The sequence below is a fragment of the Aphis gossypii genome, chromosome 1 (genome assembly GCF_020184175.1).
Source record: "Aphis gossypii isolate Hap1 chromosome 1, ASM2018417v2, whole genome shotgun sequence".
In the NCBI taxonomy this organism is placed as follows: domain Eukaryota; kingdom Metazoa; phylum Arthropoda; class Insecta; order Hemiptera; family Aphididae; genus Aphis; species Aphis gossypii.
Window position 1 is genome coordinate 10,560,689 of NC_065530.1, and position 26,879 is coordinate 10,587,567.

The 26,879-nt window shown below is 27.3% G+C and overlaps 1 protein-coding gene and 1 long non-coding RNA gene across 3 annotated transcripts in view; one reads left to right on the forward strand and one right to left on the reverse strand.

Annotated features, from left to right (window-relative positions):
• The window catches only part of LOC114130789 (uncharacterized), a 44,473-nt gene extending 33,302 nt beyond the window's left edge, over positions 1 to 11,171 (reverse strand). The window contains exon 1 of the long non-coding RNA XR_003592946.2: positions 11,016 to 11,171. This is a non-coding gene — a long non-coding RNA (uncharacterized LOC114130789). The remainder of the gene's footprint in view (positions 1 to 11,015) is intronic.
• Positions 2,419 to 25,507, forward strand: LOC114130766 (aminopeptidase N-like). 2 transcript variants are annotated; one of them, XM_050201332.1, is made up of 17 exons: positions 2,419 to 2,778; positions 11,632 to 11,723; positions 16,542 to 16,985; positions 17,313 to 17,534; positions 17,606 to 17,773; positions 17,849 to 18,145; positions 18,247 to 18,430; positions 18,499 to 18,655; positions 18,728 to 18,809; positions 20,453 to 20,636; positions 22,043 to 22,337; positions 22,407 to 22,603; positions 22,887 to 23,086; positions 23,168 to 23,335; positions 23,777 to 23,920; positions 23,998 to 24,079; positions 24,170 to 25,507. In XM_050201332.1, exons 2-17 carry the CDS (start codon positions 11,707 to 11,709, stop codon positions 24,347 to 24,349), a joined length of 3,021 nt encoding a protein of 1,006 aa, XP_050057289.1. In that variant the 5' UTR covers positions 2,419 to 2,778; positions 11,632 to 11,706; the 3' UTR covers positions 24,350 to 25,507. The 2 variants fall into 2 exon arrangements, with proteins under 2 accessions (XP_050057289.1, XP_027851630.2); XM_027995829.2 differs by lacking the exon at positions 11,632 to 11,723 and having other exon boundaries at positions 2,420 to 2,778.
• The last annotated feature ends 1,372 nt before the right edge of the window (positions 25,508 to 26,879 follow it).

Consider the following 26,879-nt stretch of genomic DNA (forward strand, 5'->3'; position numbering starts at 1 on the left):
AAACCGTTAACGGTTCCGCGAAAAGCGCACACGGCGGCGATTATCGTCACCCAAATATCTCGTACTCGGAGACTGCGACACATTAATGTATTACCTACGCACCGGCGGTGGCGTTGTTGGTTTACATTATTAATATGATTTACACGAGTTTGCACTGTTTGCAGTTGATTGGAGTCCTCGAAAGGTTTTCTCACAAATTAATAAACATAAACGCGCTCGTTAACCTCAATGGGCAGCATCGCGATCGCAAATTTAATAAAATATTGTTACCTACCCATTATGCGTGATACGTATCGATGACCTATAACTTTGGTTTAATTTTTAATCACATAAGAATAAAATTACCTACTGTACTGTTTACACTGTACATACACCATAATATATACGTATTATAATCTACGCAGAGTAATATAATATGTATGTGTGTTATATATTTTATATCGAATCGATCGTACAATAAATTACGTGTTGGACTTGTACATATATATATCTGGTTGTCGAGGCTTTTGTGGTGAATAATAATTATGGTTGTATCTTATATGCTTATATAATATGTCTGTGTATTGGTATTACAAATCGTTTAAATGTAAACAATAATCCAATTAAAGTTACGAATTAAATTATACAATAGACTACAGCGCACAGTAGCTTATGGTCGTGTGTACACGTATATAATAGTGAAATTCACATGTATATTATACGATACCAACGTGGTTTTTTATTTTCATTACGATCCCTGCTGTGTAAACCTTAATAATTCTCAGGTATATAATACGCTTTTCTGGAAAACTTAATATTATAGTTGGCCACAAACGCGGATCTAAGTATAACTACTAATAACTCTGTATTAGGTATACTCATCTTCTATTATTATGATGTATAATATTTAACCACGGAGCTGCAAAATACATTTCTAACGTTTTAAATTTTAACGAATTTACTATTGATTTTGAAGATTTTAATTCTTGAATAACGTGGTCTAAAATTAATAAATGTATACCATTCCAAAGGCTTTCTGTGTTAGCATTAATATTGCTCCTTTGAGTTTGATGATTACCAAGTCGTGGAACTTTTAGTGTTCATAAGATATTTGCAATTTTTGAGCTGCACATTGAAATAAAGTGCTAATTGTTATACTTGGATTTTCAAGCACGTCTTCAAATATATCATTCAAATTTTTACACTTCATAAATTTAGCTTAGAACTTTGTAGTTGAGTACAAATAAATTGGCTACGGTTTCTTATACAACTATATAAACTCACTTCGTATAATAAATTAAAATATTAAATGATAAACAGTGATTTCTCCGATAACAAAAATTAATAGATTTTTGATATTATTATATAATACTTTGTAAATAATATGCGTTATCACAGTCCACAGAACAATGGTCAAAAAAAAAAAAGTTAAATATGCGGGACGACGGGTGTTTTAGCTCCCAAACACCCTCCCTAAATCCACCCGCTGGTGGCCATGTTCAAAATAAAATGTCAGTTACGTTTTTATATTATGACGAGATTAACCTCTTGCATAATATTATACCTATTTCTATTCTTTATATAATTGTATACTAACGCGCGTATTACTCATATAGGTATTCCTAAAAATAAAAATAAAACCATTTAGACGGAAACAACTTGTTAATTGAACCAAACGTCGTTTAAAACTTTTACATATATTTTGTCAGATGTACGTATATTATAAACTATGCTCGTTATTAACAAGAACCAAGACGACGAAAAAAAATTATAGTCGTCCGTAACACATCGAAATAGAAATGGGTATGCGCAGTCACGAGTCGTGTCATGAAAACGATTTTTTTTTTTTTTTTTTTAACCGAAATTGTTGTCCTTGTATCAAAACTCTCTTAATTTATCTTAATTGTATTTTGCGCAAAACGACGTACAAACGTTGAAAGCATTTTTTTTTTTTTTTAATTTATATCATACGCACATTTTGTATAGCTCAAATCTCGGATGACCGGATAGCACAATAAAATATTATATATAGTTGTAGCACCTATGTAGTGCGGCCAAAGAAGCGTATTGTACGTGATATCGTGGTGAACGACTTAGAGGCGAAAAACGAATTATACTCAGAAGCGTATATTATTCTCGTATTTTGGTGGCCTCGAGCCAACGTGTCGGCGAATCGTCGTCCACGCATCGCGCGAAACGTCCTTTCATTCGCGTAAAGACAAATAATAGTTAATAAGTTTTCGCGCCCGTATATACGTCATCTTAATTGTTTACCAGTGTTCGCTATAGACTTTACGGTTAATATTATTATAATTAATTATAACAATATTATACGAAATTACGAGCGTTTTTCGGATACCACGCGAATAGTGGAGCGCTGGTCCGTCTGCTCCGACGGGCTTCGGGTTTAGGAGGGACCGCCACCGCCGCCACTGACAACGCTTCGGCCGGACGATTAGTTTTGTCGCGCCGACAGTGTGCGCCGTATCCTCGACCGTAACACACGACGACGACGACGACGACTACGAAACTGCCGCCGCCGCCACCACCACCGTTTTGAGAAACGCAGTTACAATAATATCGTTATTTACCGTCTATCACGAGTACGGAGAACACTAAGAATATTGTACGGGATCGCAGGTTTTCGTTTAAGTCGATCACGTTTGCAGTAGAGTTGATAGGTACCAAGTCGGCCGGCAATCCATCGTCCTCTCAAGTCGTACCGCTGCAATGACCCAAACCTAATCCATTATTCAGCCAAACAATCAACACGAGTATTCCTCTCGACCGTACGTGATGGTAAGCTTAACGATCAACTTATAAATTGTATAATACCTACGTTTTGTATAATGTCGTTGTCCATCGTAGTCGTCTTGGCGATGATATAATATTATTTACGATGATCTGTGGTCGACGGAGGGATAGCGATTAACATATCGTCGCTTCAGTCCACTCACTGTATAGTGAACGCTATAGAGCGCTATAAATTTACGGTTTGTTATTTGTAAATTGTCATTTGTCGCTACCTACAGCCTTTATGTCGTGTCACAAATAACAAGCACTATATATTGAAAGATTTAAATGACTTTTCTGTCTTATTAATTAATCGTACGACAGCCGCTTTAAAAAAAAATGCTGAGAGACTCGCCATTTCTTTATCCCCTCGCTAATTACATCCCGTCCAGACCACATGTCAGTACTAACTATTAATATTCAATAAGACAGTTCTTAGTTTTTTATAATAATTATATGAAATTCATTGAACAATCCTTAAGTCTGAAAATAAAACGAAATTGCTAAGAACATTCACAAATAATCAATAAATGAATTATTAGTTAAATAAATGTAACTTGAATGCAGAGTTTGCATTAAAACAACAATACAGTAGCATCCTGATCACCAATTATAATACATTAAAAAATACCTAGAATTTCACCATAATTCGTTTTATTAGTTATTTTACGAGTATAATATTAAATTAGGTACTAGTATTTTAAATATAGATATCAGTTCGGTCTATAGAAACTATACCTATATAAAACTTAGATTTCGAGATTTATTATATACTTAGATTACATTATAAAAATTGTAATATTATCCAATAAATGTGATTGATATTTTATTTACATACTTTCATAATATTTTCTTTGTATCTCGCGGTTACTAAAATATAATATATTACTTAGATATGCACCCTCCTATAAAACTCCACCACCAAATTGGATTCTTATATTTGTTTTTGTATTTCCATTTTATATACTTATTGATTATCAGATTATTACTGTGCATCAATATTGAATAACAATAATAACTTTTTACAAATTAAAATAATAATTTATTATAACTTATAAACTATAAGCAATAAGCATAAAGTATATTTTAGTGTTGATAAACAAAAATATTTTAAATCTAATAATTTAGTAAAAAATACATAAGAACAAAAATTACATTCTTCTATAATTAATCTATTTTATTACAATAGTTTATACAACTTCAGTATAATATCTCTTTTATTTGTTTATCCATGACAAACTGCTTAAGTATTATTGGTAATGAATTTAAAAAGTGTTGTAAAATTCGAAAATATATGATACAAAGTATTCAATATATTTTGCTCCCTCAAATATTATAATTTACTAACCTACCTTAATTACCTAACTTTGCCCATGTGCAGTTTTACTTTCTCTAAATGAAATTCTTAAATCAACACACATAGTTGTATTTTAAAGAAGAAAAAAATGTATAATCAATATTTATAATTAACCAAGTGCTAAATAGTAGTAGTATCTGAATTACAAATAATTAATAATAATATTTACAAATGGTTCTATTATAGTTATAATTATAATTTGTATAATTAAACTTTATTTATGAACATTTAAAATAACTTAAGTCAAAATCTCTTGGTTACATATTATTAACATATTAAAAAACAAATTATCTTAAAGTAGGTATATTCACAAAAAATGTAAATATTATAGATAAAATTATTTTATTAATACCAAACAAATGACAATGAATAATTTAACGTTTTTCATGTCTTCGGCTTAAAATACCTATTCCGGCTAATAATATTATAAGTACCCATTTAATTTAATAAACAAGAAATATTTTTCATAGTATAGGTAATAAGTTCAACTTTTAGTCTAAATTATTAGATTTATTTATTATTATTATATACAGTAATACATTATGATAAAATATGTACCTACGTATGTAATATAACAACTAACATTACGTACAAATGTACAATAATTATTCACTTGGTATATTATGTTAGGCATATCTATTATTATGGTAAATGACTATACTTTACGTATACTAATACACACGCTAGTTTACAAGTGTAATATATATATATATATATAGTATACATTTATACATATTATGTACAACTTCGTTATGTAATGTATAAATTTAGAATAAGACCTACTGTTTACTTTTTGTTAGTATTATTTAATATTTTTTATTTTAATATATATATTTTTGCACGAATTTTAAAATTATCTTTAATTTTTTTTTTTTTTTTTTGCTTGATTTTATACAACACAACCGGATGCAGGAAAACTAGTAGCCTATACTTCCTTTTTATAGGCCACTATAAATACAATAACCGATATAATTCGCGAGAATTCATTTCAAATATTTTGACCCGGTAGCATACATAGAGCTTCACAAAGGTACTTATATGGTACTAAATCCACAGCGGAAGGAAACATGTTATTTGACACGCATAATAATACACAATGAGTTTAAATCCTGAGAAGGGTTAAGACCAATGTAACCTCTAAAGTGTTATACAATAACTTTAAATATTTTAAGGTTTTTATATGGATAATTACTTAAGAAATTCATTCTTATATTTCAACTTTCCTAAATATAATAATCTATTTTTCATAATTAGATTTTAATATTATACTATTAAGATAGTTAATATATTGAATTAAGTGTGAATTATAATACTATAATGAATTTAATTTTTTTTTTAATAATAAGCTGCTGATAGTGTAACTTTATTTATTCATTTACTTTTCAATATATATTAATGAGTGCAATTATAAAACGTTAAAATGGACATAAACATTTTTTTACCTAAAGAATTCTTACCTAACTTACAAGTGATCAACGAAAAAAATTAATAAAACAAAATTATCTAAAATATCTATTCATAGAGAATACTTAATTTCGTTTATAAATTGTTATCGTTTTGATAGCAGTAAAAATGTACTTAACCTTACTATAATACATCGTACAATGATGTTATAATTAATTAGTATTTAAAATTGTGTATTATTGTATTATATATATTTTATATAAATAATAAATATCGGATTATCTTAAAAACAAATTAGTAGGAGTGTTTCGGTAATTATAATTATAAATAATAATATAACTCTAATATATTTTTATAAAGGAACTAAAGAAATAAATATCCTAATATTCAGTATCCCACAATACAATTAATATTAAATTTTAATAGTAAAACCGATTATTTTAAGTTTTAACTTGACATTTTATTAGATATTATATAAGTAAATATTTAATTATTTAAAGATTTTTTTTTTTATTTATAAAACTAGATTCTTCAAAATGTAAACATATCTACTAGATACATGATAATCCGATAATAATAATTTTATAAATTAATGGATATTCTCATAAATGTTTTTTCTTGTAATATAATTATATACAATATACATACAGCATAACTTTAGGTTACACCAAGAGAAGACATAAAAATGCATTTAATTACTTTGATATAGATACTATACAGAACAAAATATACATTTTACTAAACATGTTTCATTATAATATATTATATTAAATTAATTGATATGGTAATATCAAATAAATTTTTCTTTAATTCGTACAAATCCAAATAATTTTGAACTCGAGCATTAGTAACCAAGCCAAGTGCAACATCTAATATATTCAAATATTTACTTTCATCCGAACAAATCATTTCAAACTTCAAACTCTTGTAGATTTTCCTTGGATTCAAATAAATATCAAACATAAAAAAATATTCTTCCCGGTTTAATTTAAATTTTATGCATACCCTCAAACATGACATATTGGTAGCCCGTAGTCCGTAAGTATACAATGTAAGTATGTCTTCACATCTCGACTATGTGAACAATATTTCAATAGATATATTGTTCAGAAAATGTACGTGATTAATATTTTGTAAGGATGTGCCATTGACCCTAACATACCGGCTATCAGGTTTTATCACAACATAATATTATTATAATTGAAGTATACCTTGACCAATCATCAGAATATTCATTAACAATTAATGCATTAATGTCATGCCGATGCACTTGTTCATTCATATAATAGAACAAATGAAAATAAAATAAGTATACGCACCACGACGAAATTCTGTGATGTGGCAAATGTTTTATGGCAATGGTATGAAAATAAATAGTTTAATTACAACATTATTAGTAAAAACGTAAAAGGGATGAGTTTATTTTACCTACTGTATAGTACATAATATTATAGTAAAACATATCTTGAAATCTGATTAGGATTTCATTGCGTACCCATAGAGTCCGATAACTACAGCTAATAATATCAAATATCAATTATATCATCGTAAGTCTTACTATTATTATATATTTATAAAATACAGTAATACGATGAGTTAGGCAATTCACCAAGTATGATCATTCCCTATTAATTTTTAATAATATATTTATTTAAATTCTAACTTTTGGAATTCTGAAGTTCGCTTAACGAGTATATTTTCAAATAATTAGATATTCGCACCATTGGATGAGTATTTTTTTACGATACTAATTTATTTTTAAAAATGAGATTACTGAAAAACTACTTGACAAATTTTATTTCAGTTACAACAAAAAATAATTAGTTGTTTAACAATTTACAGTAAAGAAAGTTTTCATTAAAAAAAAAGACGCTTCTATTGTTACCAGACACTCCTTGAATAACTATAATATAAATCTAAAAAATTAAATGTATAATCCTTAAATATACTATAAGAATTTCGTAGTTAGGTTAGGTACAATGCACAATATTGTACATTTATTTTTAAATAAATAAATTGGGATGGGCATACTTGATAAAACGCTTTGTATAATTTGTAAATTATAAATTATAATATATTAACTGATTAATAGGTACAATAGGTACATAACCTATGTATTATGGAAATCATATTATATAAGCATATAAAATGGTAATACACTGTATCTAGTCTAGCCACCTATAACTATTATATGAAGCTAAGTGTATCAAATTATAATTTTCGATTTCAACTTAGTGACATTTTCGTTCAAAATTTTAACGATTTACGAATAAATTTATTTTTACTTGTCATCTCGAGACGTTATCAATCGGATCAAAAGCGTTTGGCATTCTGGTTGGCTCACCGGCTATGTTTGTGCAATACATTGATATAAATCTTAAAAGTATACCTAAGTATACTATTATACAGTATCTAGTGTACTATTACTATTGTTACGGATAATCATTATACTTTAATCCAATTTGGACGGAATACATACTACGTACAACAATCAAGTTATACGTTTATTATCTACTATACGCGCTCGAGTTGTGCCCCTACTATGGCGGTCTTTAATCATATTTAGGACAGACGTTCGTTGATAAATTCTCGAGGCGTTTAGGTTTCCTTATCAATCATGTTATAATGAACGCGCAACGGATTCCGGTCTTTACACAGCGCCGTAATGAAGTATGTATATATATATATATTTATATATTATATATATATAATATAATATATATACCAACGGGTGTTGAATAATTCCGTCAGTCCCATTTAAATACAATTCGAGGCTTCCCGTTTAAATTATACCAAAATGGCGGATTCAATTAGTCTTAATTTTCAAGGTCCATGTGTGACATTACATTGTTGTAAGGCCGCAACATTACATACGACATATAGTATTGTGTAGGCTCGTACGATAATATATGTATACGCCGACTCTGCCTATGGGACTTTTACGCCATACACCTATATATAGAAGTGCCTTTACAGGCTCGCGTATCCATATATATGCGTACAATATCGTATTATAATGTCCTTTCACTATGCCGGTGATGTTGTCGCAGTCTCGTAATAGAAAACTGCCCTCGATATACTGGCTCGACCCATTTATTAGAAAGCCAATGGTCCCGTTTCTATATAACTATTTGCTCATCGCGGTTAGCTGCAGGCGCACGTGTATCTTTTATTTTCTCACGCGTTATGATATTGTATATACCTAGTGCCTATTTAAAAATCATATGGATTTCAAACTCAATCGAGACCGTACCTATATCGATTACTTTTATCATTCATTGTTATAAATAAATCTATCCATCCGTCGTCAAAAACAATAATACGGTTTGAACATTTTCGTTTATAGTTTTTCACATATTTGCTACTCATGTATACATAGCAACAAGTGTTCGTTGAACTTCAATACATTTTATTGGCATTTTTTTTATCCAATCTGTTGAAAAACAAATGTATAGTTTGATCGTAATAAATTATCAAAATCATAAATAATTATTATTTATTGTTGTTATAGTTAATTTGTGTGCGACTAAATTGTTGTAAATTTTAAAAAATACACATGTTTTCTGTTAATACACATTTTACAATAGTTTGCTCGTGATAGTTTTATAGCGGTTGAATAAGTAAAAATATAGTGCCAACAACTACTAAGTATCTGATCAATCACGCTGCTTAGTCCATTCATTGATAATATTAACTTTGTTTTTATCAATCATTTTACAATCATTTCAATCATTTTTTACATTTTTAAAAAATAATATTAATGTACGGTGGATTGTTAAAAATTCTATTTGACGTCTTTTATCTGACATAATGTAAGTAATAAGTAACAACTTAATTTAATACATTGTTCAAACTTATGAGGTCATTATAAGTGGTTTCCGCTTCTTAATTAACCCTTTTAAATGTTGTTTGATATTCAAAATAGTTGACAATATTGTATTATTGTATTCTAGCGCCATTATAATTGACCTTTTTAAAAACACACCTTTTATGAAATTAGGTATTTAATTATTTTGACTCTATTAGTTATTTTATAAAATCTAAATAATAATATATGTTAATGTATATATTTATTATTTACCATCTATCATAGAACCAATTTATCACAAACATTTTTAATGATAATAATAATAATAGAAGACAAGTTTAAATAAGATATTTAGAAATTTTTGTTTTATGCGCACATACAAAGTATAGCATGACTGACAATTTAGTATTTCTAGAAGTATTTAATATGAGTAAATTTGAAAAAAAATATTTATATTGTACCCTGTGCATACAAGTATACTACTTGAAATATTATTTCTATTAAATTGTACTAACAAAGTACAGAAACAAAATAATAAAATAATTAATAATATGGATTATGGATAGATTACTAATTTTAAAAGTCTACGTATTAAATAAAAGAAATATTTAGTTTAATTTACAATAAATTTATAATTTTGATGGGATTTTTTTATATAGGAAGAGAGTTAGCCGATTATTTTCATTAAAAACAATCAATGAATAAAATCTAAATGAACCGTTTTTGTTTTAACACGTAACGTTCACGCAATTAAAACAGTCAACAAAGTTAAATTACTTCAAGTGAATTTGAATTAGTCTAAGTAACAATTTAAAAAATATTACACAGTGAGTATTACATCTTAATCTACATCATTAATTTGAATTTCCTCAATCAACAGTTAAGATTTTTTTAATTGCGTTTTTAAGTACAATATAATTGTTTATTTATTTTTATATTTTAACGATTATTATTATACTAACGAATACAATTTAAGCGTAAAGAAATTATTTTTAATTAATGCTTTCCAATTCTAACTATAACTATTAAACTGGTAATATTTATCAGTTATTTGCTTTGTGTCTATTTAATTTTATTAATGCAATTTTACAAAAAACATAATTTGATTTTAATTTTAGCTCTTACGCATATCTTAACTGTATATCACAGTGATAAATTCAAAAAGATAATTTTATAATTATAAAATTATTATACTATAAGTTACACATATCCGATGTCTATCCGAAAAAATATTTGTTTTGTCGTTTGATTCATAAAATGTAACCTTAGATAATCAGTTCAAACTGTTTTCAAAATAAGGCACCTTTATGAGCAATGTCGACAGTGTACACTAATTTTTATTAGTTTACTAGGTATAGCTTATGTCCAACAAATATAGATTATTATATAAGTATTTACGATGCTACAGTACTATATATTTATGAGTTATGAATTATGACCTATCGTAAATGAATTATTTTTATTTCAAGAAAATGTATTGAACTATTATTATTTATTAACTTGACATTTAATAACTAAATACGTCGTCAACTGATGCTGGCATTTTAAATCAAATAATTATAATATGAAAAATCAAACAAGAATACCTTTTTTATTTAAATTTTAATTAATTCATAATATTAAACATTTCTTCGTGTTAATAAGCATTTTATTAGGAACATTTAATTTACTTACACAGTATTAACAATGTAGTGTGTACAATGTTCATTACACTGTAATGTATGCCAAATGTTTAATTCTCACCGGTAGACAATAGTTGTTTATGCTGTCGGATGCTGTATCTCAATGAACCATCTTCATCAACAACCTGTGTGGTAAACCGAAAAACCACTGACACCGAGCGGAATTGCCATGCTGGTAGTTGTCTCCTAAACCAAAAATCGAAAACAATGAGCGTATTGTTGTGAAAACCATAATATTTTTGATATATATTGTTTTACACGTGATATTTAATATGCACGAAACCTTATACGTTGTACACGTGTTTTGAATCATTTCAGTGGGGGTACTATTAATATTTTGCACGCACAGAGTTTGTGTGCATTCGAACTAGACATGTTGCTTGATCATTTTGTCATCGCATCTGTTCAAAAACTAATATGCCTTGATCGTTTTTATTAAATTAATAAATAATAATTATTAAAATTAATTTTATTTATCGCTGTTATTATTAATTTGTGTACAACGAAATTGTAGTTTATTCTTTATTTCTTTTTTTTTACTATTGATTTCTTTTTAATTTTTTTAAGTTCGGTTCATTGATTTTACTTTATGTTTACAACGAATATAGAGATTCTCGCTGAATGTCACGTAAGACATTTACTCAAGATCACCACTGTATCATAAATCAATCAACTAAGTTCAAATGAAATACAAGTTCAAGTAATTTTTATTGTCTGTACTATATGCATGAAAATCATAATCGCATATTACCAAAAAAAAATTTTGCATAGCGAACTATATAATCTAAAATATTTTTTGGCTTGTTCTTGTGCATGTCACAATTAAAATAGGTACTAACATATTATTAAGATTTTAAGCAATACCATATCAATATATTGAAATTATCAGTTATTCTCACTTTGAAATTTTTTTTTTATTATTGAATAAAAATATTTATAATCCACTTATTATAAAATTAAGCAATTTTGATAAAAGTATATATATTATAATCTTACAATAATCATGCATAACGTTATGATGGTCTTTTACGGCATTATATATAATTGATTTTTAAAATTTACCCACATCCTTAAATTTTTATTTTAACACAGGTTTAAATATTCGATATAATATCAATAATAATTATTATTATTTCATTATTTTCATTGATATTTAACGTATATTTACTAAAATACGTTGTATTTTTTATAAAAACAATATTATTCCTTTGATTATCAGGTTAATAATAATTTATACTTACAAGTTACATTCTAGTTTTGAATATAATTGTATGTTTATAGATTTAAAAATTAGAATTATAAATTTCCCAATTTTTTGTAATAATACTAAAAATTATACGTCCATGTCATATAATACATTAGAATATGAGTAATATACTCTAAAAAGAATATTTTACCTTTTTGATGTATAACATAATATTTTTTTCATGCTATGTATTAATATTTAACAACATTATTCATAACAACCCTTTTAAGAAAATATCAAAGGATTGCTTAGAGACTTGAAGTATAATTTTAAATAAATAATCTTCTATATATATGATATAATTTGACCCACGACAGTTTTCTTTTGATTTAAATAATATATTATGTATTTTTTTTTTTTTTATGGCAACAATATTATTTCGCATACTACCTATTTACTACATTTAAGTTATTGCGCATTATAGTTATTAATTTATTAACGTTAATACATTATTATAATAATGTCTAGTCTATCCTCATCCATCTAGTTGTATAAGTCAGAAAGTTTTGAAGTTATAATATTTATTATAATTTTAATGTAAGTACTGTTTTAATTTGAAAAAAAAACTAAAAAGTCTTTATCCGTATAGAACGTAAGAATTTTAAATTATACATAGCAAAATGCCATAATATTTTAACTCTATTGACAAAACCCAAACACGAATGATAACTGTGATATATATTAATTAATTGAACTGCATGTGCTCGAAATAAGTAATTATATTTTAATATGAAGTACTCAAAGATATTAATGAAAATGATAACATACGATTATGATTATCTATAATATTGTAATACAATATTATCATACGCTTTTTTAATTATAACGATAGCGATCGTTTTAATTTGTAATTCGTCATCATCGGTCCGTTAAAACACGCACGTAATACTGAATGTGCTATAATTAATAATAATATACAACGCAACCCTTAGACGAATAATTAGAATAATTTCTATACGTGATTATAATAACAGTATATAGTAGAAATAAGTATAATATTGTGTACATAGTGGCCTATTATATTAGTAGCCATTGGTCAGTGGGTTCGGTTGTCCTCACTCCACTTACTACCTACGTACATGTATAACAAATCGCTCGGAGCTATTTCGGATTTTTTTAAACAATATTCTCTACGAACAACGAATAAATAATAGGTAACCCCTTGGCGCAAAAACAGGTTTTGGACAACAGTTTGAAGGGTACGTCACACGTTTTACGAACAAAAAAAAATAAAAATAAAATATATGCATAAATGACTGCCGCGTGGGGTTTGACGAATAGGCCTAGTGCAAACGTTTGTCGTCGTCCCCCGGTGCACAAGCCTAGAAACACACCATTAATATGCAAATGTGTTGTAAAGGGGAGAATCGCGAACGCGCTATCGAAAAGAATATAATATACGTATATAATAATAATAGTATAAAAATAAAAAAGTGTACCTACAAAATAAAAAAAAATTAAAAAACCAATTTGATGCTACGTGTGTAGTATATTATATGTGGGTCAAGGTGTGCGGATATCAGACACAATATAATAGTAAAACGCCTTAATCTATGCGAATACGAAATGTCATTTTAATAAAATATATTATATAATGTCGCCGCGCGTATAAGACAAGACGCGCAGTCTGCTAACGGTACGCGCAACATATTTTATAAACGGCTTTCGCGTCGATCGCATTTTTTGTGCCACAGTGCGATTCGGTGTAGCGTTATGCGTTTCACGATGCGGTAAATATGATATGATGATAATAATAAAATCATGTTGTACGTCTGTACAACAATACTCGTTCAATCGGTTCTAACTTTCTTTAATCTATAAATCGATTATCGCTTTCCAAGTTTGTTCGATCTGCGAAACATGACGTATAAAAATACGCGACTACGATAAAAATTACGAATAACCATGAAAAACGCAAAGCGTTACACGGAATACAATCTCGCGTTAATCTGTTGCTCTATCGTCATTGTCACTGTCGATTGTTTTACGACTGCGAATCCGCAATAGGTATCATAATAATATTATCGTCACATAAAAATATGATATCGTAGGTGGTACCTTAAGCGTTCGAATCGTCTTATATCCGGTCGTTTTACTAGCACCCTCGTCCTTACGTTATAGTCGATCGACGGCTGCTCACAATATATCGAGTTAATATGTACTCGGAGCACTTGTTGAGGATACGTTCGTTTGCTATAGTGTCTCAAAGTCGAAGTAAACTAACCGATAAATATAGACCAGCCGACTTTTTACGACGTTGGAACTATATAAAAATACTATAGTCTATTATTGTTTTTCGCGGGTCGAAAATAGAATAGCGATTTTAATTAGAATGAAGACATAATATTAATGACTGGGCTAACGCACAAATATCTGTCGTCGGAGTCATTATGTATAGGTACACGTCACATGTATAATTTAATATTATACTAAATACCTAAATAAAATATATATTTATCGTACGTGACGTATATCATAAAATGTTTAGTACTCATAATATATTATTATTCGTGTACACCGTGTACGTAATATTTTTTATTGAATAACCTATTAATCGGCTATAGCTTATTAGTTATTTATGTGCATTATAATAGGTAACTATCATACTTATTTTTTATAGTGTCCCTAGATTGTTATAATAATATTTGCCCTTTATGATAACTTATTAAAAATATAAATAGCCAGGCAGGTAACTATAAAAAAAAATTCCTTTTATAATAATATGGATGATAATAGTGATATTAAAAAAAAGAAAGTAGAATAAGAAAAATAAATAATAGCAATCTATACCTTACGATTTTCTGTATTATACTGTTATTATTGTCTTTTTAGTTTTTTTTTTTATATATATATATTTATTGATTATACATCTTTTACAATATTAATTGTATGAAAAATATAATTTTATTATCATATTTATTAATTCGTCTAGTCATTTTGGTTATTTTTAAATACATCCTATAGTGTGTTTTTCAGTCGAATCTTTGCCTGCCACATTTTTGAAATTTTTTTTTCGTCACTGTATGGTTAGCAATAATTGAACATAGCATGCATTTGAACACATTCCTTTGAGAGAAGGCATGCCATTTGGACAGGCCTTCCTTAGAGATACCATAGAGTTATTGAAAGTTTCAATTTGGTTATTTTTGGCATGCAAACGGATGCTGCACCATAAATGATTCACTTTTTATGTACTTAGGCAGGCAGAATAAATAACAAATACATTGATGTATACATATATATACTACGTATATTGTATATATATACTGGAAGATTTTTTTTTAAATATTAAAATGATTTTAATTTGTCTTAGCGCCCCATTTAAAGTGTTAGGTATTTATAAAATACATTGAGTTTTTTTGTATGTTTAAGACTTCTAATTCTGTTAGTATGCGTTTGACCGTAAGGGTTACTCTACTGGCTTTACATATTGATGCATCTTCTTTTTTATTAGAAGACTGTGTGTTATTCTAAAATGTTCAATTCTTTTAGTCTACTCATAATTGTTTTTTTTTTAACTTTTTAATTCAGGATTTTCTTATTTGTGTATTTTATTTTTAACTCTCCTTGGTTTAGATTATTTTTTAGCAATAATATATATCTAACTGAGATTTTCTAAAGATGCCACATTGCAATATGCATTATTTTAGAGATGCTGAACGCTACATCAAGGAATATTACTTATGGGATATTGAAACAAAACATGTATAGTACATCGCATTGCTGTTTCTTAATTGTTAGCCAATATTGCAATGTGTTTTACTTAATTTTTTTATAAATTTCGTATATTAATATACCTACATACAATCTCGAATTTTGATGGGTGAAATCAATTTTTAAGAATGTATCTAGGAATATAAGTAAAGATTTAATTGAATTTTAGGAAGGAAAATGCGTCTTGCACAAAATAAAATAATAATAATTTTAATGTATAAAATGTAAAGACCCCCAAACACATTCCAATCCTTGGCAATGGTTGCACTACTTTTTAACCATTTTTTTTTTCAATGTAGATTGTTGTTAAATTTAAAAAGAATGCAAAACATAAAACTTGTTTTCAAAAAAATTATGTTGCGAGTATGCTACTTGTAGTAGGACGTAGCTACTTCATATTGTCAAAAAACATATTTTTAAAATCACTTTTAATAATGAAAACTTAAAATACTGGCGTGACCACAGATTAATAAATTATAATAACTATATGATACTAAAACTATGTATCATATTATAACAATGTTGTATATTATATTATATTTTACTTTTTTTACACAGTGTCCATGAAGCTGCTGACGAACCGATGGACGGCGACGCGACATACGCGACTCGGAGGAAGACCCTCAGTGTGTCCTGGACATTGTTGACGTCATCGTTCGCATTTATTGTGCTATTATGCGCTCTGTGCCTGTTCTTCTTCTTCCACCCGCGGACATGCCGGCCGATGTCTATTGGCTCGGGCTTTGGGTCCACCGAGATGATACTGGAAGAGATATACGGCTTCGACTATGGGCGGGTGGAGAACGAATACGGCGATACGGACGTCCGGTTGCCGGCGGAAGTGGTGCCGGAATCGTATGACCTGCGAATAATACCGTTCCTGTGGGCTGGAAATTCGACGTTCGACGGCCAGGTAGACATTGTCGTCAATGCAACGGCCCCTGTGGACAGTGTGACGCTGCACGCCGTCGACTTGAACATGACGGAATGTCTCGTTACCAGGTAAACGACAATAACATTTGAGAGAAGTAGTAGAATAGTAATATTATAGGAAATAGTCAGTGGATATATAACTGATCAAATATATAAATCAGATACAGAAGTCACACGAATAGGCATGCTGGTCCTTGGGTGCAGGTTATAGTGATAGAGGGAAACGGGCTAATTATTACACCGCACTCGACTGCCTTTTGATTCTAATAAATACTATTATATAAATTAATTAGAATAATTAATTATTCTCCTTAGAAATTACAATATAATTTGTATTTTTTTTAACCATTAATGTTAGTTATATTATCTATATACATATATATATATATTATATAGGTATCCAAAAATGGTACTGAATGAACACGTGATGGCTGATAGTGTTTTTGTTGCTATCCAAGAAACACAGCAAGATCTTTCTAGACAGTTTTTCATTATAAAGTTCAAAGACACACAGCCAGCTGATCATCAGTACAACATCCACATAAAATACACCGGAAGACTTCAAGACAACATGGAAGGGTTTTATAAAAGTTCTTACAACGTAGGAAATACAACTAGGTTAGATATTTTAAGTATATTTCATTTCAAGTATCACTAATAATTTAATCTATCATTAATTTATATTTAAGATGGATAGCTGCAACACAATTTCAGCCAACCGACGCAAGAAAAGCATTCCCTTGTTTTGACGAACCTGCTTTAAAAGCTAAATTTACCGTTTCAATTGCAAGACCCGGACATATGAGTTCTATATCCAACACCGGGCTTAAATATGTCGACAATAAATTGCCAGCACTGTAAATTAAAAATTGTTATTTTTAATAAATAATTTTCAAACATTTCTAAATTAGCATAATTTAATATCTTTTTAGACCACAATCTTTAGAATATTACGAATGGGACACGTTCGAACAAACAGTACCCATGTCTACTTATTTAGTAGCGTTCATTATTTCTGACTTTGAATATTTATCCTCGGAAACCTTTAGAGTATGGGCTAGAAGTGATGTGTTATCACATACTCATTACGCTCGAGACATCGGTCCAAGCATATTAAAGTTTTATGAAGAATTCTTTTCCATTCCTTATCCATTGAAAAAAACCGATCTAGTAGCACTACCAGATTTTGCAGCTGGAGCGATGGAGAATTGGGGACTAGTAACGTTTCGGTAAGTGTTTTGTAATTAATTTTAATAATCTAATCTAGATATTCTGTATTCACAATTACATAATAAATAAAAATATAAACGAAAAAACAATAATTTCTTAGAGAAATAGCCATGTTATACAATGAAGGAGTTTCGCCTAATTCTCAGAAAGAACGAGTAGCAACGGTTATAGCTCATGAATTGGCACATCAATGGTTTGGAAATTTAGTAACACCAGATTGGTGGTCAGATTTATGGTTAAACGAAGGTTTTGCAACTTACATTGAATACGTAGGGGTAGACCACGTAAGTATCTCATACATCATCAATAATTTAAATTGATTTATTACGGTCTATTTTTTTTTTTTTTACAGGTAGAGCCCAAGTGGAAAATGGAAGAACAATTTATTTCCAGTGGTATACAAAGCGTATTTTTAATGGATTCATTGAAATCTACACATCCGATTTCAGCGCGTGTGTCGAGGCCGGAGGAAATTAATGAATTGTTTGATCGTATTTCCTATGATAAAGGTGACTAAACATTTTTAGTTTTATTTCTACAACTAGTATTAACTATTAAATGTAATTTATATAATTATTTAGGAGCATCTGTAATTCGAATGATGGACCACTTTCTTACACGGCAAGTGTTCCGGAAAGGCTTAACCAAATATTTGAACGCAAAGTAAGTTAATATAAAATAAAAATAGAATACTAATTACATAATGATAATTCTTATGTTCAATAATTTTAACGAAATAAATATTAAATACTAATTTATATCACATATTATAATCATGTAATAAAAATACGAATACGTTTAAAAAGTAAGCTTTGACTTATAACATGTATACGATTAAATGAATGGATCTGTTGTAGTTTTGTTTTAACAAAATCTATAATATACTGATTTATTTTTAAAAGTTATGATTATTTTAAAATTATATTAATTTTGCATTAAAACATTTTTCAAGTACCTTTTAAGTTAGTGATATTGGTTTATAATATATTTCATTATATTTTACTGTCATCTAATGACTGATATTTAAAAAGTAGGCATAAAATCATAATAATTGTATTTAACTAGAACAGAATTCACTAGAACTAATTAATATATTAAAAATAATACCATATATTAATTCAATCAAGAAAATAGAGTCATTTACCTATATACAAAATTGATATAATTCATTCCAATTTAATTTATTATTAATACCTTTATAAATGTTTTAACCTGTCTCAACATTAACACATAAATTATTTAATTCATTTAATATGGTATTTTCATTACTATAGTTAAAACAATATTAAAAAATGGCAATTTATACAATTAATATAATGTTTTACTTTTTAGCTCTATAAGGACCTTCATTTAATATTTTCCAAGTAGCTTTCGTAGTATGTATAGATAAAACAATTATTAAAGTATTGTATTAAGAACGTACATTTTTATCTATAAATTCAATATACTTTTGTAATTTATTTAATATACTTAGTTTAAGTTAAGAATCAAAAGAACTTGTAAGGTTTTTATTATAACATTTTATCAACTAATAATACCTAGGTATTCAATATCTGTGTCAATTAATAAAAATTATGTTCATTATAACAAAAATTAATATTTAAATGATTGAAACTTCTATTGATTTTTAGTATTATTTGGCTTATTGAACTCTATTATATTACATGCATTATTAATAATACCAATACTTATACAAAAGTTATAAACTAAAATTATCGATGATCTATATAGACTATAATAGTATTAGCTTTCGTAATAAACGATTTCATATTAAATATACCTATTAATATTTTTAGCAAAAACATAATCAATACAAATTTTTAAAATATCAAAAATATCAGTAATCCAGAATAATAGTGTATTTGTCAATACATAATAAGACGCAAGAATATTTAAATAAACAAACAATAGAATTTAATTTTCAAATATATTATTATATTAGTATATATATCACCACATATAATCATTTTGTTATCTTTTGATCTATGTAACAAATAATTATCATCCATCAGTACTTATAAAACAATCTTAAAAATAAACTAAATTATCCTATTTTTTTTTTTTATAATTTTTTAGTTCAAAATGAATTTTATAAATTGTGACTTATGAAATAAAAACCTTATTGAGAAATCAAATCACATGTATTTAAGTTTAATCAGAATGAAAAAGATATAATTTATTTTTCTAGTTAGGTACCTATTGATTATTTTAACTTTTCGAACATTGAAGTTTAATCATTAACATTTTCTTCAGTATTAAAGTCAGTTTTAATACAAATAGTATTAATTTATTTTAATATTTGATAGAGCATATAAGAACGCATATCATGATAATTTGTGGGATGCTTTGACCGAACAGGCACAAGCCGATCGTGTAATGGATAATACATTGACTGTAAAAGATATTATGGATACATGGATACTACAACCAGGATTTCCAGTAGTAAACGTTACACGAAATTATGAAGTGGATACATTGATCGTTTCGCAGGTGTCTATTTTATTTATAATTCATCTATTCACTCAACAATATAAAATACAAATACATATTTTAATAAACAATTAAGCTAAAGTAGGTAATTTTAAGCTATAATAAAAAATATTAGTTTTACTTTCTTAGTGTTTCAAAAATATATCCACACATAGTCACTCCACTTCGTTTAGTTCAATTTTCTATGAACCAAATTATTAAATGTTTAAACCCATTTATACATTTATATTTACGAAATATAAAAATTCGAGAGTAGGTACCTATTATTTCATCATAACACAAAGATTTCCATTTATGGACTATTGGACTCCTATAAATAAAATTTTAGGAAAGAGCAAAATAAAAATTCGTTATTAAATAATATCGTGGTAATATTTATACATTTTTTAGTTCGTATAATTTTTTTTCCAGTGGAGAGCAAGTGTCTTGTCTTCCTCCCCCCTCAATAAGCGCTCAAGACTGCATTGCTAATTAGTAATTACTCAATATCTCAATGGTTAGTGATCACAATCCTTCTTTTTACAATTCTTTCAGAATCCAACTTACATTATTAGGCCTCAACCTACAGAGTACTCAGAAAATCAGATTTATTGACAAACTAAACTATTTCTACAATTCTCCATTTAAAATTCATTATACCTCTTTTTATCATTTTGCTGTGTTGTAAGGAAATTAAATAAAATGGTACCATAAATATTTTTTAGATTCCGATCAGAACAATGAATACTTTATGGGTTTTATAATGGTGTGTTTTTGAGTGTGTATATACTATATATGTAAATTTTTATAATTGAATGAATACTTCGATTCTCAACTTCGAATGTCGTTTCTAGTAGTAAATTAGTTAATCATAAATTCTTAAACCCAAATTTCGACTAATTTGAATATTAAAACAACAAAAAATAACAATTTCAGTAATTTTATTGTAATTTGAAAAGTATTTTTTGTGTGAACTCATTGAAACTTTTCACTATTATATATAAATCTTATAATTTTATTCACACATCACAATTTTCTAAATGTTTAAATTATTAATAAGTTATAGTTTATTCATATTTATCACAAACCTATTAATGTAATTCTTAGATAAGTTATATTAAAAATAGTGATCTTGTTAAAGGATTTTACTTTCACAATATCTTATCAATTTTATTATTTTTTTTCTACATTTTATGTACATACTAAACAGTTATTTTATTCCTACTTAACTATAATGTAATTTTCGAATGTTATAATATAATTTTGTTAAAGGTTGAATAAGAAAATTAAAATTAAAAAATCATCTATTCCTACAAAAGAGTCAACATAATTTTAATATAAACACAAATACATTTTATAGTTTCATTGTTCCGAATGTGTTCTATACTAATTATATTGTAAATTGTAATATTTAATTTATGTTTTAGAGCCGTTTTCTTCTTCATAAAACTAAAAATGTTTATAAAGCTGATCAACCAAATCATCTTTGGTGGATACCACTTACGTTCACAACATCGTCAAAATTAGATTTTTCAGTTACAAAACCAAGTCACTGGTTGAAGCCCGAAGAATTCATGATGATAACTGAAACAGGAATATCTTCCAATGATTGGGTGTTATTTAACATAAACGAAACTGGATTTTATAGAGTAAACTATGATTCAAAAAATTGGAACATGTTAATTGAATATTTAACCGATCCAGAGTTGTATTCTAATATTGGTAAGTATAAGGTTTTGATTATCACTATAAAGTATCAAGATATATAATGACATTTTTTATTAATTCTAGGAACAATTAATCGAGCACAATTGATAGATGACGCGATGTCTTTATCAAGAGCTGGATATTTGAGTTACCAAACCTCGCTCGATTTAACTAAATATCTTTACCATGAGACGGAACATGTGCCGTGGAAATCTGCATATAGGTCTTTTACCTATTTACATCAAATGCTCATTAAGACATCTATTTACGACAAATTAAAAGTATATTTAAAAAGTTATTGTAACTATAACTAATTAATTATTAAATTAATTATAAAATTAGAAACAAAAATGCTTAAACAATTGATTATTATATAGGTACCTAGTTCGTTGAATTATATACATAATTATTAATTACTAATAATGCATACTAATAATGCATACTAAACCACAATTTTACGAAATGATACTAATTACTATTGTTTTTGTGTTTATTATTTTTATATTTTTATATTTTTACAATACTAACATGCATATTAAATATGTATTTGATGATTTTTTACAGGCATACGTGTTACACTTAATATCGCCAATGTATAAAATAACTGGGTTTGCAGATAATCCAAGAGATGATCAATTAATTATTTACAAAAGATCTAACTTGTTATCGTGTGCTTGTGAATTAGGACATACTGGTTGTGTTCGAAATGCAGTGGCTCAGTTTCAAAATTGGAAATCAAATCCTCAACCAGAAAAGAACAACCCGTAAAGAATTTATTACTCTTGACATTATGCCTCAGATACAATTTGCGAATTTATGCATTTATATTAATTTTTATATTTTAGAATTTCACCGAATCTAAAAGCAATAATATATTGTACGGCCATTAGCTATGGAAGTGAAGAAGAATGGGATTTTGCATGGAAAATGTATAAAATGACTACAGTAGCTTCTGAAAAAGATTTATTGCTGGACGCTCTGGGTTGTAGCAGAGAAACATGGATTCTAGCCAGGTAATTTATGAACAACTGACATTTATATTATGCATGCCATGTACCTACATGCGTAGATACATGTTTACATCAATATCAATTTAATATAGTGTATTTTATGCACATATAAAATGCGTATAATGTAATCAAAACACAAATTCCAAAAAAGCATTTTCTGATATGTATACCAACGCAATATAAATTTGCATTGCCCGTTTTTCTATAATAAATTTTCTAACGTGATACATCGTATATGTTACGTCCATGGGAAATAATGCTAACTTCTAAGTGCATTAAATTACTTATCGTTAGTTTTATATTAATACTTAAAGCATGCACATATTATTATTATCAAATATAAATTGTATTATAACAATAACAAAGATATTGGCGTTATTCTATTTATTGACTTGATATAATATTTTGAGGCAACTACTGATAATTAAAAATATCTTGTTGCAGATTTCTCAGTTATGCCTTACAAAACAATTCTTCCATTAGAAATCAGGATATCAGTAAAGTATTTTACGCTTTAACTAATAAAGTAGCCGGGCAAGAAGTGGCATGGAATTATGTGCGCGATAACTGGCGCAATCTTAAATCGACGTAAGTTTATTGCAATAATTATTATTAATATTTTGCTTTAATGATAATAAATTATACATTTATATTTATGTATTTAGTTTTGCTGCTGGTTTTTCTACAATGAGCGAGATTATAAAATCGGCCACATACCATTTCAATACCAAAAACGATTTGATCCAAGTACGTAATAACAAAAATAATTAATGCATTATAAAATGTAGAAAAACTTTAAACCTAGCAATTGTCTATTAATTGCTAAATTTATTTCAGTTATGGCAGTTTTACAAAGACGAATATGATCACTTGGGTTCGGCTAGAAGGAGCGTATTGCAATCAATTGAAAATGCAGAAGCAAATGTAAATTGGATGGAAAGAAATTTTAAAACAATTAGCAATTGGCTACAAAACACTACGCTATACTTATCCCAATTTACCAACGAAGTGGATTAGATAGTTTTAAGTTATTACTTTATGTGGGATGTATATATAATATAAGTAGAATTTAGGTACTAACGATTAAGCTAAAATTATTTCTTGACACTTTTGTGTCATTTTTGCTAAAGATTGTCTTGTTAAGACTGTTTTTATTTTTTAAACTACTGCTAAATATTGTGACTTGATATTATCTTTATATTATCATAATTTTTTTTTATGGCAATATATGTTCAATTTAAACAGTATTTTTATACATATATTTTAAGTTAATAATATTTACGTTGTACCTAAAAATATTTAATGATACAATTTTACTTTATATCATGTATAATAATTTTAAACTTGATCGAACAGTAGTTCAATTAATTGATCATACTACACTTGATGGGTCATACAAATTATGTTCATCTAGCCTGCATGAATCTATTCTAATTTATATTTATAATGTTGAGTGGAAACACTGTTAATTATATTTAAAATTTAAATATCACAATTAATTTTCCATTGCAGTTTTTACTAACCTAACCTGAACCTACAATTCTTTATGAATAAAATAAATTTAGCTTTTAGTATGCCACTAATATAATGGATATAGCTCAGGTTTAAAACTATAATTAATGTACAAATAGAATATGCATGTAAACAGCGTTCAAATTTTTTTTGTTGTGAAAATCATTAACATTACTATAATAAGATAATTTTGAAATAATTAATAACTATTCCAACGAGATGATGAAAATGACAAAAATGGTGACTCTTTCAGTGGCAATATAATAATTCATCAAAATATCCTTCGTCTAATAAATTGTAAATTTATCACTTCTAGCATAATTGGTTTTATAAAATAGCAAAATAATAAACGATAAATTAATTTATATTGTAAATTTTGCTGAGCTTATTAATCAGTTCTGCAACCAAACACAAAACATTTTTTTTTTAATAAATTAACAATTGAAATATACATTCAGTATTGTTAGTACTTTCAAGTAAATTAACGAAATTTATGGTAAAATATATATTTTGAAAAATATTTTAACAGCCAATAAGAGCATAAGATTTTGAGTGGTTAAAGCATGCTTGTATAGGTTCATGTTGGGTTTTGAATTTTTGATATTCGCTTTTATGTTATATATATTGAAATATTCTACAATATAAACGTATGCCTGTATTTTATTATTGTCTTTTATATTTTATCGTGTTATTTTTATTATATTTCTAAATCCTCTATGCTAATTTCTGCATTTGAATGAGTATAAGCATCAAATATTTGCTAAACGGATGATTAGTCCTTGGAAAAAAAACCGTAGTAATTACACGCAGACTGTTGATCTAAAACCAATATTTCCCCCTGTGATATTAATACATATACCTATATATTTTTATTTTTGGTCAACAATCAGCAAACGAGTAATACGTTTAAAAAATGCATTCAAAATAAAATTTTGCAAACACAATGTAGCAGCAGTTGAAGCGCATTTTTAAATAAGATATAAAATAAAATACGAATCTTGATCGATTATAAAATTATATACTAATAATTTAAACTAACTGTAAGTAAATTGTTGAAATATAAATAAATATATATAGTATATACGCATGTGATCTATAAACTTCTTCTATTAAATAATAAATTATGATGGGCAATTCATTTACCGCATTTATGCAGGACATTTTTCCCCAAGGTCAAAGTTGTCTTGAATCCATCAAATATGTACTAACTATAATATAATATTTTGTGGCGATAAATTTTCTAACTTAATTTAATGGTTCAAAAATAAAAACATATTAATGCTATAAAAATTTAAATGTTGGATACCCAAAACACGGCAAACGTTTAAAGTTCAAATTTTTACGAAATTTATCAAAAATGTGAACATTTTCAAGTAATTTTGTAGTTGGAAATTGATAAAAATGTTTGTATTTATATCTAAGGTTAAAAAATGGTTTTTTAAAAAAAAATTTTCACCACTCACTGGAAAATATATCCTAGGCTGACAAATTATCTCCGTTCAGAATCATTTTTCGTATACTACCTATGATACCTATATCATTAGATTCAAATTTAACATATAAATAATGTGACTTACTGTACAGCGTTACTCACTTGGCCGCCCTTTTTTTCTTACTTGGTTCTATGAATCACTAAAAATAGTTTTTTCGATTGAATAAGGTTTTGTATTACCACAATAATTCGGTATTTTCATGATATATTTATTATTTATATACCACATACATATACTGATATGCCTACACGAAAAACAAAAATATTTTTAAACCGTACTTATATGATGTGCTATGTACAAGGTACCTACTACAACAAAATTAGTTATTTTATAAACAAAGATCAAAGTGTTGATATTAAATAGTAAAAAATATAAATATTTTAACGACAAAAATTAGAAATTGAAATGTTTTCGCGGGATTATCAATGATAATACGGCCATTAAGCAAATCAGTAGTTCTATTTGACATCCACAAGGAGCGCTATTCTTCACATTTTCGTATTTGAGAATTTAGATAAGATTATCATCGTAAAGTCACTATC